This window comes from Chaetodon trifascialis, chromosome 8 (assembly GCF_039877785.1).
Source record: "Chaetodon trifascialis isolate fChaTrf1 chromosome 8, fChaTrf1.hap1, whole genome shotgun sequence".
NCBI lineage: Eukaryota > Metazoa > Chordata > Actinopteri > Chaetodontiformes > Chaetodontidae > Chaetodon > Chaetodon trifascialis.
In genome coordinates, this window is record NC_092063.1 from 12,487,773 (window position 1) to 12,503,254 (window position 15,482).

A 15,482-nucleotide genomic window follows, 5' to 3' on the forward strand; every position below is an offset into this window, starting at 1 on the left:
ATTCAATTTAGAAAAATCCCAAATCAGGTATCTTGTCAGAATCAAAAACATATGTGCTAAGTAAAACCCACAACCCCAGAAAATCTGTAACATACACGGCTCTAAGACCTGTTTTGTATCACCCAGATAACCCAATAAACACACTACTTGGTAAAAGCCCCTGGCAGAAGCCAATTAGCATGCTGTCACATCACTTTACTAATTACTAATCCTTATTACCAGATTTAAGTGTAATGGGAAATACCCTTAAACTAATAATACAGGTGCATGTAAACATCTGTGATGAAATAATACGACACAGGACCTAACAAAACTTTAAAAGCTTTATTAAACTTCAAACACCTATCTTCCTGAGAAGCCTGGAATGGTATTAAAATAAATTAACACACAATCAACTACGAAAGGCTCAACTGTGTACACAGTGTCTTTTTTACGTGCACAGTACTCTACATCTTCAGATTTGCTCAAACAAACGTAACTGAGGAACACAGCAGCAGCTTTGTGGATTGAGTTGCACTAAACTGCTCCTAGTTCATCCTAATTTAACTCACCAGAGCCTCTGAAGCGACAGTCTGACTCTGTTGTGTGGCCTCACTCCTCAGATTAAATACAGCCTGCTGGCATCCAAACAACATGAATGGGTATGTAAGCCTTTGTTGGCTCCTCACCTGTGTCTCATACACTGAAATGTTAAAAAAAAGTCAAAGCAATATTGACCTGGGCTTGTATTCCAACTTAGCTTGATCATTTGGATATAAAAAACAGAAAGATCTTTGTTTTAAGTCCTCAGAACAGATTTTTTTTTAGTACCAAGAGGCTTTTGAAAGAGTTGGCAGAGAAATTGTTGCTTTCATTACTTCAGTTTCTTGGCAGAGATGACACAGTCGAGTGCGACACTTTGAAACACATCAAAACAATGATGCCAAGTCCAGCCATATGTGCTACCTGTCGAATGTGTGTGACAATTAATTACAGTCCAGATCTACAAACATATGTACACTTTCGCTATGATCTTTTGCTACGATCAGACAGCCCGTTGTTAAAAAAAAGCTTGTTATCAAAGAAAGGCACATTAAGAAGCTGCTTTCGCTTGTGTGGATTTGCTTTGACTATCTCAACCACTGTCATGACTACAACACTGTACAACTACTGCAAGCCTCTCTCTACACACGGCATGTTAAATAGTATCACATTAGCCACAAATAATGTACAACTAGAAGAAAACTCACACATATTTACATACCGGAATCCTGACACTTGGAATAAACCCTGCAGAATAAACAGTGGCCTGGTTTAACCTGGACAAAGGGAAATGGTTCCAGGCTGGGCATTTTTTTGCAACCCTTCTTATCTGCTGAGGTTGATGGGGCTGGAGAGGGATACAGGGGTCGTGGTTTTGTAGTGAGTGGTGTACTTTTAAGGCACAGAGGGAAGAAAAGATGGTAGTTTGAAGAGATCAAAGGCCAGGCTTGATAAATGAATTTTACAGCCTCGGTGCCTATTCTCATTTGACTGGCTGGTATATTTAGCCTGTAAACATGTCCACATGATCTTCTCAACATAGAGTCAAGGGTACTGTTATGTAATGGAGCATATATATTACAAAGAAATTGTAGGAAGTGGTATTTATGTCACCTGAAAGGAGCTTTTACCTTGAAACAAAGAGTGAATTTGGTTTGTATTACTGGTGACGATGTCACATTGTTACAAGTATATGACAATAAAAGAATCTTGAATCTTGAGCTGGTTTATCTTTACCAGCACCATACCAGTATATATGCATGTTTTAACTCCATAATTACAAATTATGTATGGTATACAAAAGAACTACATTTTTGCTGACTACTTTCAAAAGCAGGGTGTACAGCTTTAGATATTTGAATGTACTTTTCCTGCCGCTCCAGGCAGCTTTTCCATTAATTGAAATTAACATTTTGTGAACAGTTAACATTTCTATCAACACTGGCGCCATTTGTAAAATCACTGGTGTACTTGTTTAAAGGAATAGTTCCACATTTGGGAAATACATCTTATTCTTGAGTTAGATGAGAAGATCAATACCACTCTCCTGCCTGTGAGGTAAATTTAAAGCTACAGCTAACAGCTGCTTATCTTAACTTAGCATTAAGTCCAGAAGCAGGTGAAACTGCTACCCTAGCTCCATCCAAAGGTAACAAAATCCATCTTAAAAGGTCTGGAGGTTACAAAATCCATCTTTCCTGTGGACAGAGCCAGGCTCGCAGTTTCTCCATGTTTCCAGTCTCTGCGCTAAGCCAAAGTCAAAGGTTGTTAGCTGTAGCTTCATATTTACAGTGCAGACAAGAGAGAGCTGTCAATCTTCTGCTCTAACTCTCAGCAAGAAAGTTAATAAGCATATTCACCAAAATGTTGAAGCAGTTTGATTTTTCTTGTAGAGAGCAATCTGTGTGGAGCGTACAGTTTACACTGCAGCGTGTGAGGAGGAGCGCTGGGGCTGCACGATCCTTGAAACCTTCACTGACCGTTCCCTCTCTTGACATCCTACTCTGATTCCACCAATCAGGATTCCCTACAAGATTCCAGACAACCTTTTTTAAGGCTGCGGTCTCATGTAACACAACATTGCTGTGCTTGTGTGTCTGTGCGTGTTTGTGCGTGTGTTGTGTGTGCACAGATAAGTAAACTCAGCTGCTTTCACCTCATGTTGCTCTCTCTGGCTAAAGTTTCCCACAGCCAAGGGGTCAGTGTCAAGGCTGTGTGAAAAATCACTGACACTACTGCGACAGTATGTGGGTTAAAATTTGTAGTGGTTACCAAATGGCCACTGGGAAAAAAAAATTGACAGATTGTCAGGTCAACATCGTAAATCGTAAAAACTGTTCCCACTGGATATCTGAATGCTCTAAGTCTCCTCAATGGTGGAGGTTGCAGATGTTGCTTATGACGGCAAATGACTGAAGAAATATTCAAACGAAATAGTGGAAGATGGGGCCAGGTGAACTGGATTGAGCACCATAATTGAAAGGAAATTTTTGAGCAAGGTCTATTTCTTGGGTCCCTGGATGAATGACAGGCAGAGGTTGACATCTGATCTGAGGGCTGTACAGTCTTTTGGGGTTGAGTACTGGAGTGGTGAGGGGTAGAGGTCAAGGATCCAGCTTAGATGACCTCCCTGCTGTTGCGAATGGCACAGCAGAGCACCATACTGAAGATCATCCCAATGATCTGTTGAGAGGAAAACAGACTTTTAATAAAATCACTCAAAAATTGTGTAACACTATGCTTTCAGTTTTTCTCAGAGCCTTGACTCACCATGACTCCAGCGATGCCGATGCCCACGTAACCAATGATGTAGAGTTTGCTGTTGAAGAAGTCCTTGATGCCTGTCTCACAGTCCTGCAAACCAAAGAGGAGTCAGCAGGGTCAAGCTGTCATGGATCATGATGATTTGCACAGTCATTGGACAATAAAGAGACAGGATTTAATTTCCGCCCATTAGTCTGGAGCTGGTGACAGATCTTACCTTGGTATCTGGTTTGGGTTCAGAGCAGGGGCTTGCTATGGTTCCACAGCAGTTCAGCTGAGAGTGGGAGGAAAAATATTACATGACAGAAGCAAATACCTTTTAATATGTAATTTTTATGCATTAAGAACATTATTATTTATTTCTTTCTACTTACTACTTTCTGGTATGAAATGATCAATGTGCTGTTACTGTTTTCATTGTAGGTTGTTGTGTAGAAGTTCTGAACGTCTTCAATAATCTGCGTGAGAGAGGACAAGTGAATGACATGGTGCCGCTGGGATTCATCACACTTGTTGCGCTGGTCAGGCTGTAAAATAATAACTGTACCTTGTCTTTGTTCAAGAATCCAAACACCCCCGCTGCCACCTCAGCACCAAAGATGATCAACAGACAGGCAAAGAACTGAAAAAACCCACAGATAATAATAAGTGTGTGGTATGTCTGAATAGGGACATGAATAAGTGAAATATATGTGTGCTTAAAGGTATTTTCCAGCTATTAGCAATGTACTCACTGAACCGAGCAGGCATTGAGATTCTCGGACAGCTCCACAGCAGCCAAAGAAACCAACCAACATCACCAGACTGCCAGCTCCTATCAGGATATACACACCTGGAGGAACAGGGGAAAAGAAGGTCAACACTTAGATGCAGTGATACAATCATGTAAACACACCCCTCCCTTCAAATCAGAATACCTTCCGCTTGGATAACAGTTCATTCATCAACATAATTGATCTTAAACAGGTGCATTCATCGTGCTTCAGTGGTTTGCTTCCTAACTACATCTCAGTGAACATGATATGCTTTTCCCAGCTTGTTCATCTCACTATTAAAATAGACACAGTCACCAGCAGGGGGCGGCATGGAGCTGGGGATGTCAGTAGAAACAGTCACAGTTTAGTCTGCAACATATCAGACTGTACCACTTCTGTGGTCAGCTGAGCAAATGGCAGCAAAGTGATCGTTGCTTTGTCTGATCCCTTTTAGGAGTGGACACACTTTTATTGCCTTGTAAAAGATTCCTTGAAAATATTCGTGTTGGCAGGAGCCTAATTCAGGGAGAGCTCTAATAGGGATGCTTTGTGTCATCTTAGATGCCCTGATCTCCCATTAACCCTCTCACTAGGAAAGGTACATCATGGGTTGGATCTGTGGGGAGGAATTCAACAACAGATTGGTTCCACCAGTGCACTCGAACAGGTGGGGTCTGTTGCTTGGCGACAGCTCCGCAGAGGACGGGGTGAGGGAGGACCCATCAACCCCCATGTGATGTGGGCACAGATGGGAATGTGAGAGGAAGACAGTCCATAGGATCCCATTGCATCAACAAAAACACTTGATGTGATACAGTAATAGAGTTAGATGCATCATTTCTTCTGTTGCTTGGAAGGAGAGTTTCATTGGCAGCTTAAGGTGTCAAATGATCAGCTGACCAACACCGATTCCCGACTTGGTTTTGGGAACAACACTGGATTTGTTTTCCATTTTGCTCTTAAGTTGCAGTTCATTTTGTTACAACACGTCACTTCAAAGTGCAAAGAAAAGAGATGTTTTGTGTGGGCTTGATGCCATGGGAGTGAGGCATAGCAACTGTTGAGCGCTCTCAGCTCTGGGGACAGTGCTCTCACTGTCAAAGCCATGTGTAGCACTAGACTCTCAGGGGACCTGACAGCAGCCACCCATCCAGGGTCAAACCACATGAACATCCAAGTAATTTACACACACACACACACACACACACACACACACACACACACACACACACACACACACACACACACACACACACACACACACACACACACACACACACACACACACACACACACACACAAACACACGCCCAGGAAGAAGTGATGAAATACCTTTATGGTATTATAGGCTTTTGTAAGAAAGCAACTCTCTGCAACAGTTGTCAGCCATTACACAACCTTACACTACATCTTAAACTGGCGTCAGAGAAGCAAATAAAGTACCCAGAGGAGAATGGTTTAGTCTGGAGACTGCCAAAATAACTGATATTATCATAAGTATCACAGTGATTGCTGAGGGCAAAGAGTAGTAGAAGGCTAGTCAATGGGAGAGCTGAACACCTCTCCCTGCTCCTGTTTCCCATTCTTCACTGTTATTTCGTTTGACATCCTATCTTGTTTTTCCTTCTTTGCCATGGATTCCATCTGATTGTCCTCTTCCATGCACCTTTTTTAACTGTCCCTGCACTCAGTGTATCCCCCCAGCTCTGTCTGTCTTTGCATCTGGGCAGTGTGACTGAAAGGTGGCTAGCAGCCCTGTGCTTTCCCAATTGCATTTATGCTCTTTGCACAGCAGTCATTTCCTGCTAATCACACTCATCTCCGGTGTGAATGAAGCACGCACGTCCACAATAATCCAAAAAGAATCAATTTTGGACTTTTATCGGCGCATGGCAAACTTGTCACTGGGACACCCATCAAACACACATACAGAGAAACACTGATTTTCACAGAAGTACTGAATAATTTTCCCTCACACCCAGATTCTGTGTGTGTGTGTGTGTGTGTATGTGCTTGTGGAGTGTGTATTTGTGTGTATGTGCATGGAGGGAAGCCTGTGGTAGGAATTTCCCCTCTGACATAGAGACAAGCATTTATTTACAGGCAAAGGGAGTTGCCCATGTAAATAATTTAAAGCCCCTCTCCTGACTGAGAATGACAGAGATGAGATCTTGATGAGTGTGTGTGCAGCATATCTAAAAATGAGATTATCATAATAGATGCCACTTTCTACAGACGAAATTCTGGATTTGATTTGAAAAGACACAATGGTGTCTGGATGTAATACACTGCCAATACTGCAAAATTAAGAAGAATGTGACATAAATTTATATTTTCCACTGCTACTACCAGTCATCTTGAAGCATCAAAATGTAGAATATAATTTCTCTCAATGACGACAGCTTCAACAAGTTCGAAATAAAATTTGCGATGAATTATTCAACACATGTATTGAGTCAACGGCCTTGTTGTTGGGCGTGATACAGCATATTGCAATGTGCTCCCTGTGTGTACATTGGCTGTGGAGATTAGCTGAGGTGTGCTGCGGTACTCACCGATGAAGAAAGTGTCTGGGGCCTTGTCACCATTGAGCAGAGAAACAGTTTCTGGGTCAAAACGCAGCCACAGTCCCACTGCCAGAACAAAGGATCCCATCAACTGCAGAGAGAGAGAGAAGACAGAAAGTCTTGTAATAAACTTTAGCTACATATGACTACTTATTTCAGAAAAAATACATGAAAAACTCAGACAAAAAAAGACAAGACAAGACAAGACAAAAAGACAAGTGGTCCACTGTCTAGACCAGGCAAGGGCAAACTATGGCCCGGGGGCCACATGCGGCCCGTTAAACGTTTAAATCCGTCTCGCTGAACTCTGTCACAAGACCCCGAAACAGATCCAGAGGAGCTGCAGCTCGAAATGATCGACCTTCAGTCCGACTCTGTCATAAAAGAAAAGTTCAACTCTCTGAAACTAAATGACTTCTATGCTTCACTCAATGAAGCCGCGTTTCCAAATCTCCAGCGGACAGCGCAGAAGATGCTGGCATTGTTTGGCTCGACCTACGTGTGTGAACAGACCTTCAGCTTCATGAACATCAACAAAGCCAGCCACAGATCCAAGTTAACAGACCAACACCTCAGATCCATTCTGAGAATCGCCACAACAAAACTAACTCCAGACTTTGATGTGCTGGCTAAAAAAGGAGACCAACAACATTGTTCCCATTAAAATTAAAAGTGTCTCCGTGATGCGCACGTGAGTGCAAGTTCTCAAAATATTTAGTGCGCGCAGATCAAATATAACGCGCTCCACAGACTGACTTGCTGCTGGAGGAGAGTGATGGTGATATCCTGAAGGATAACAGAACTTTCAGTGCTTTAAAATAGAAATGGTTAGTAATAAAAAAAAGTTGCATTTTATTCATTTGATTTTCAGTGTTTTAAGACTCATTTTAAAGTCAGATATTTTGTTGTAATACTTTTCTTCATTTTCATTTGAAATTAAAGCACGTTTTCTCCATATACCAAGATGTGTATTTTTTCTCCAATGAGGTGGCGTTACCAAAGCACTCCATCCATCTGCTCCTGGTCCGGCCCCTTTGTCAAATGTTAGAACCCATTGTGGCCCACGAATCAAAAAGTTTGCCCACCCCTGGTCTAGACTGTCGAGGCTCATGTGTATGCAGGCTTTAATTGTAACCAAACTCTAACTAATAGTGTTCCAACCGTATTGCCTGACTAGTGTTCCCTCATGCTCCTTTTCGCCCCTCTGGTTGAAGATGCAGTAATCGTTAAAACTGCACATGCTTGCAACCAAAATACAGTCAGTAACTGTGAAGTAGGCAACCAGTGTCATGTTTTGCATTTCATGATGAAGCATGCTCCTCTTATCACCCCTGCTGTAAATTGGTTTCAGCATTTAACACAACGCTCTCTCAATCTACAGCACATCAGTGGAAGAGCATGTTTTTCAGGCTTTCAGAGGACTTGTTCTTTTGCTCTTCCTAAATGTGATTTTCCACATAAAGCAAATGGTGCTGTGGAGTTTCCACTCCGCCCCTACAGCACTTATGCAACAGTAGTATTTCAAGAGTTCGTTTGGCTAAAAAAAAAAAAAGATACAGTTTGGGTTAAAACAATGGGTCTGAATATCTGACTGCATCATGGGTGGATCATCTAAGTGTTCTAAACCAACAAATCTCAGCAAAGTGTAATTTATGTAACTGTGAAACACCCCTTAGCCATTTCTGGCTTGCCAGTGGGGAGAAAATGACCCGCTTGGCTGCGGGCAGCAGTATGGCACCTTGAGCTTTAACAGGGTCTCCTGTTTGTTTGGAAATGTGGTTACATGTTGCTCATATTTTCCTTCATCTAAACCACCATCGGTATACATCGACTGAAATCATACTCACTGCTCTTGAACTGACTACAGCAAAAACTTTTATTCTCTAAGTGGTCAGAAAGCCTTGAAGTAAATACTTTTTTTTGAGATGCTTTCAAGGGCAGAGACTGTGGTGGGCGCTCCAATGACAGATCAATACTGAGAGGATTTAATGATCACTGAGCCCAGGCACCCTGAGGATAATCCAGTCTAAAAACCTCCTGAGCCGTGCTCTAGAACAACATGTCTACGTGTGTGTATGTGCGCAGAGAAATAAAGTGATTTGTTTAAATGGGGAGTAATTCAGAGTGTTTGTCTCTCTGTGTCCTAGATCTCAGAATCTAGGTAGACCGCTGTTAGTGTGACTGTTTCTATGTCCTTGAGCTCTGTTTAGTTAATTTATTTAGAGACACAAATGCTGCTGCCAAGGCCACAGCAAACTGTTCCCTGTCCGTATCTCAGTTTTACTTTGTAACCTGTTGTTCACCAAATCCACTCTACCTCTTCCTGCTACTGCAATTTCTCCTGTTTCACCTCTTTCATCCATCGGCACCTCATCCTCGTCCTCACTGTCTACACCCTGAAACTCTACAAACCACTCCTCCTCCACTCCAGGTCCACATGTTGTATTTTATGGTGCTGGTCTGAAGTAAAGCCAGCAGCTGAGCTGTAAAGCATCAGCATAGGACAGGTGTTGGGAAGCCGGCTTCCTCCCAAACTGAGGATTTAGTGTCATGTGCGGTGATGTATGGGACAGCTGAGCTCTTGGGGTTTCAGGATTAGCAGGTCCAAACTGATAAAGCACAGTGAAGTGAAGGCTGTGGATGTGTTGACTTACTGAACCAGGCTGGATTAGTGCAGAGAGGGACTCTGGATCTATTTCACACTGGTATTCATCAGAACACCTCATGGTGCGAAGGTGTTGTTGGAGGTGTTAGTTGAGGACTGCTGCTCACTGAATTGTGTGGATTTATACACACAGTTGTTAAGAGTTGGTGTTGTCCCAAGCTAAACTGTTAATGGAGGAGCAGGTGGTGGTTTCACAGCTGAAAAGAGCTCAGAGCTCAGCCAAACCTCATTACTGTTATGGCTACATTTAAGAGCTGTTTCAAACCAGATGCATAGACGGATACAGGTCTCATTTTAGAGCAGAGGGGCTGCATCCAGCACTGCAGCCAGTAGCTGATGTGCTAAGTACATTGTCAACTCATGAGCCTGACGCTCCCAAAGGTCCCATTAACCCCACTGCTGACATACCTCCCTGTTGTACCCCCCACCACTTTGTCTGCCATCATTACCCCGTCTGACACTAGACACACCCCTCCCTTCTCCCAGCCTCTCTGCCTCCCAAATCTAACCCCCCACCCTCTGACTTATCTCCATGCACCCCCCTCCTCTACCCCACCTCACCCCGCCTGCTCCCTCCCGGCCTCACCCAAAGGACAAAGACCCACTGTCTCCCTGTGACTATACGCTTTGGCGCACAATAGGAGGGAAACAGACAGACACAATGAAAGAGAGAATGAAAGAGGGAAGGGAGAGAAGAAAAGAGAGAATAAGTTGTTAGAGGAGCCATCATGTTTTTTCTTCAGACTACAGAAGCATCTTGTCGAGTTAAAACTCCAACCAGTCTCCTGTACAGGCCCCCCTCTGTAACAGAGTTCCCCTGCTTCCTCTTACTGTCCTGATACCTCTGAGGATAGTTTGTATGTCTGGATATTTCTAGACGGGGATGGAAATCTCTCTGTTGAAGCTTTATTAAGGTTCTTTTACAGTGTAAGGCCTGTTTTTTAACGGCGCAGTTAAATAGTGTTTTGTGAGGGGAATTTCCATGAGAACAAGGGCTGAGCTGACAGAGCTGTGGTCTTGGTCAGAGAGTCTGTGGCACTATCCACTTTCTAGGTTAGACCTCGTTTTAAGAAAAAAATCATAGTGTAAATTAAAACAAAAGAAATATATGAAAGCAAAACAACTATAAACTTGTAAACAGTAATTGGTGAGTGATTTAAGCAAAAATAGTCCTCTGTCTGGTTCATGTTTGGGAAAACAGATGCAAGCACATATTAAAAATGATGGGCAGAATGAAAGCGTAAATATGAGTGAGATAATTATGGGTGGAGTAAATCCCATTGTACCCTGCCACAGGGCGAGGTGGGGGTGAGTAGTGGCACACATCAACCTCCGCAGCACAGGCGAGTGTGTTTGTAGGGCTGGAGCAATATTTCGTGTCAGTATTGGTTTTAAAGTCAGTGCATGTCACCAGAAATCTTCCATTTGTTGCCTCCTCTGAATGATGGCTGTGGAGCATCGTTAAAATGTGGATAATCAATCTCCACACTGTGTGTCAGCTTTCAAAGTGTGACAGTTTCGTACTGTATTATAGAAAAATCAGTCTGTTACTCCTTTTGTGAAACTGACAAAATGCTTTCAAATTATTTCTTAATTTTCCTTATTATATCTATTTTATTCTAGATGATTCAGCAATGAAAACATGACTACATCTGAGCTGCTTGTTACGGACAACAAGGTCCATGACATGACTTGATGTCCTTTAAATAGCAAATATCATACGTTTTATCCTAGAAGTATATATTGACACTTTGAAACAAGATGTGTCATGCACCAACCTCACCAAAGCAAATTCCTCATATGTGTAAAATCGTACTTGACAATAAAGCTTTTTCTGATTTCTGAAATCTTAAGACACAGCTTTTTAATATTGCTTTCTCCTAAAGTGTCTTTTCTTTTTACCTGATGGCTGTTTCATCTTGTCTTATCCTGATTTAATTCTACTTTATTTTATTTTCCCTGTTTCTACTGTTTTATCACACATATTATTATTTGCTTTTATGTTAAGCACTTTATGTTGCATCCTGTCAATTGTCCTACTGAATGTAACTGTAACATTTGCTAGAAAGCTTTCCTCATTTTTATCCATTGGGCAATTTAAATCTTTAACTGTATCACATTTTGCTTCTAGGTGTTCCTGTTTTACTTGATTAAGGTTTTTACATTTTTACTGTAAGTTTTATGTAATTTTCTCTTTGGCTTTTTCCATGTCTAAGTGCTTTTGTTTTTATTGTTTTACTCGGCTACATTGTAGATGAGGTCTCTACCTCAATGTATTTCTGAGTTAAAATAAAGGTTGAAAGAAAGAAAAAGATACATGGAGCCAGTGCTATAGCTAGCTATGTAGTTATTTACTCCCATATTTAGCTTGATCATTATAGCTCTTACTCCCTCCCATGGACATCTACTGTAACATGATGCCTGTAATTTATTACCTATACCTTTGATAAGTCATCCATCCAGGAAATACAAGTGTAAGTGTGCAAGTGTCCCTGTACCAGTCTTCCATTAACTGAGACTGTTTGACAGGGATTTAATTTTGGCATTAGCTTTTCAGACCACTTTCACAGCCTATCCTCATTACCCTGATTAAACACAAAAAACATACTTTTAGTTTTGAACCAATTTTGCTTAAATGTAAACAAACCAATAGTGCAGCACTGTCAACATAAAAAAATAAATGACAAAGACATACGTATCCCTGATATACAATTGAAATGAGACGGGACCCAGGACCCTGCCTTGGTGCACACCACTAGTCACAGGTTTCGTCACAGAGAGTTAAAAGCCTATTCCCTGCCCTCTGAACTGACCCCAAAGAAGTAAGACATTGCCCATACAACTGCTGTATTACAAAAAAAAAACAATTAATGTTACTATTTATGGAAATAAATGCAAAGGGAAAAAAAATCCTTTGCATGTGTTAACTGCTTGTAAATCAGAAATGAAATGTTGTAGAAGGGGAAACAATTCCAACAATGGAGAGCATAGAAGAGAAACACTGTGGAGCATTTTCAAGATGAGGAGCTTTTCAGCTGGACGGAGACATTGTTTTCTGTTGGACTGGTAACTATTAAACTAACAACATTTCATGAACTAACTAAATGAATCATTGAACTAATAAGAAGCAGAACAAAATGTGTCCTATCATTTGTTTTCAATAAGGAGGAAGAACACTGGGGGAATTTCTGTGGGAAAGACGCTTCGTGCTCCACCTTTCCCACGTTTGCACCACACTGTTTACCTTGCAGGCTTAATTTTTGACTAAATAGGGCAGTCAGTGAACTATGGCACACAAACACAGACCAGACAAGCCAGCAAGGTATTGATGTTCTGCTGCAAGCTGTTGTATTTGCAGCTATCAGTGTAATATATACAAGAGCTCGTCCTGCATTATACTAATGACCCACAGGAATCTCCCTACATCATGATGTTGTGACATGAAGTTAGAAAGGTTTATAAACACAGAGCCACTTTCTAAGTATTGATTGATGACCATGTTCTGTCAAATGAGGGGGGTTATTAACAAAGTTTGGGACGCTCTTCATTCTTAAGGTGAAAGCATTTCAAGTGTGTGAGTGTCAGTATGTCTCACTGCTGACATCATTCAGCATCACAGCCTGCCTCTGCTCCACTGTCCTCTCAGGACTCATGGCAGAGGATTTGAAGGGAAACATATCTGCCCCTCCTCCACCCGCTTTCATCACACACACTCTCCTCATCACCTCTCACTCCGCCATCAACAGAGTAGGGCTGTGGCCCAGGGGAGGGGATGCTGTGATAATCAACGGAGGGTGGTCGAAGTTCACAGGGAATGTGCACCAAAAGGTGAAGGGGCGTCTGTTCAGGAGGTTTTGTGGATCTGTATGACATGTAACACACACTCACTGACAACATATCCACAGAATACCCCTCTATCCTCATACTGATCTATTCTCCCTCTTTATCTGGGTCAAATTCATGCCAACTGTCCCTCTTCTGCCATGTGAGCGCACGCGCACATGAATATCCCTCTCAATCTCCCAATGACCCTTTTCTCTCCTATTACATTTGCTGTCTTCCTTCTTCGTCAGCCTGTCTGTCCAGCAATCACCCATCCTCTTTCTCCACCTGTCTGTCATCTCCCTCAGCATCATTTCTCTGCATGTGTCCACGCTCAGAGGTATCAGAAAGTTAGTCTTCAGCAACAGCCACACCCATCCTGGATGAGGGGAAGTGGAGAGAGAACAACTTAATGGTGGGACCGGTTGGGCTGCTGCGTTCAGGGCTCCTGCAGGCCCTGCTGCTCAGCCAGGCAGGAGCAGCAGACTGAAGTTATGCTATTGTCCCACTGTCACAATGGATCCATTCACCCTGCACTCAGCGCCTGATCCACTCCACAGATGCTTGGAAAATCTCTCTCTCTCTCCTTCTCTCTCTCTCTCTCTCTCTCTCTCTCTCTCTCTCTCTCTCTCTCTCTCTCTCACACACACACACACACACACACACACACACACACACACACACACACACACACACACACACACACAAAGGAACGTCCCCCCTGAGGAGTGAGACTAGTGGCATATATAATTCAAAGTGCACCTTTTCACACACACACACACACAGACACACAGACACACACACACACAGACACACAGACACACACACACACAGACACACACACACACACACACACACACACACACACACACACACACACACACACACACACACACAAATATTACCAACCAACTTGTAGTAAACTTGAAATCAGTGTGTTCATTTATAGCATGCACTATGAACGGAATTTTACAAGGATGTCAGAATTTATGAGGGCACATGTGCAAAGCATGTGTGCAGGACGGATACACACACACACACACACACACACACACACACACACACACACACACACACACACACACACACACACACACACACACACACACACACACACCTTTCACATGCACCTGACAGCTTAGCTCAAGTAAAGTGACTCGTGTGAGTGCTGCTTTTTTAAAATTTAGAGGAGGAAGCAGTTGCGGGACCTTGAGCCCCAGGGCGCGTGTAATTTATCAATCAGCTCTGCGCCGTTTGTTAATGAAGCTATGCGGCACTGAGAGCCAACTGCTGAGTTTGTTTTCCATGCTGTCTCTCAATCTCTCTCCCTCTCTGTCTTTTCATTCAGTCTTCCTTTCAAAAACACGCTTCCCCGGGTGAAAGGGGGCGGGTTTTTCCTCTGTGGAAAATCTGATTTGAGGCCGGTGAGCCAAAACTAAAAAGCTCTGGCTGGCCGTCAACCTTTCCGCGCCACGCAGAGTAAACCCACGCCGGACGGCAACTAAACAAAGCACACAGGAGTCCAGGCAGGAGGACGAATGAGAAAACTCGAACAATCTCAGCATCGTTACTAAAATAACACGTGGGTGTGAGAGCCAGCTGTGTTGAGTGAGAGGTCTGCACTGCTGCACTTGCTCATTTACGCACAACATGCACATCTCATCGTCTCACAGCACGACACCTACAAACATGCACTTACCCAGAATATAAAGTTGAACACGAACAAAAGATATTTCACACATTTCATTCCTCCTTCCACTTTCCCCATGTCGGCTGGATGCGTCTGTGTGCTGCTTTTATCCCCTAAAAATGATCGCACGGTCGGACTGGATCTGCACACTGTGACAATAACGGTCCACCCCGGTCACAACACTTGTGCATCAAGAAGCGCCGTCACCGCAGCCTCTCTCTCTCTCTCTCTCTCTCTCTCTCTCTCTCTCTCTCTCTCTCTCTCTCTCTAACACACACACGCACGCACGCGCGCGCGCGCACAAAACACCGCAGGATCCGCTTAAACTCTTTCCAGACCGCCCCTTTCAATAATACAGAGGGGGGCTGAAGGGGGGACCGAGACTACACGGCAAGTGTTTGGCTGAAGTGTTGTTCTCCCCGCAACAAAAAGTCATTATTTACGCACAAACTGACGTCCTCTGAATGTTCAGTGTGTCCTTTTTCTATTTGACTGCACGTTTGTAACCTCATGACACCTTGTGGGAGTTAAAATCCGGTGTGAAAAAAAGAATGTATCCAGCAATGTAATGTCTTTTAAGTCTTTCTAATATTCTTAAACGGTTGTGATAACCTATTGTCTCGCCTGCTGGTACATTTTCTTTCCACTAAGCGTGATTATTAATATTATTATGGTTATTACACACCACAGCCTCTGTA

At 42.8% G+C, this 15,482-nt stretch overlaps 1 protein-coding gene across 1 annotated transcript; it reads right to left on the reverse strand.

Moving 5' to 3' along the window:
• Nucleotides 1-310: 310 nt before the first annotated feature.
• LOC139335128 (CD9 antigen-like) lies at nt 311-15,091 on the reverse strand. Its single transcript, XM_070968585.1, has 8 exons — nt 14,794-15,091; nt 6,596-6,698; nt 4,020-4,117; nt 3,833-3,907; nt 3,660-3,743; nt 3,503-3,559; nt 3,292-3,375; nt 311-3,204 (listed from the first exon to the last, which is right to left on the reverse strand). Exons 1-8 carry the CDS (start codon nt 14,860-14,862, stop codon nt 3,139-3,141), a joined length of 636 nt encoding a protein of 211 aa, XP_070824686.1. The 5' UTR covers nt 14,863-15,091; the 3' UTR covers nt 311-3,138.
• Nucleotides 15,092-15,482: the final 391 nt, after the last annotated feature.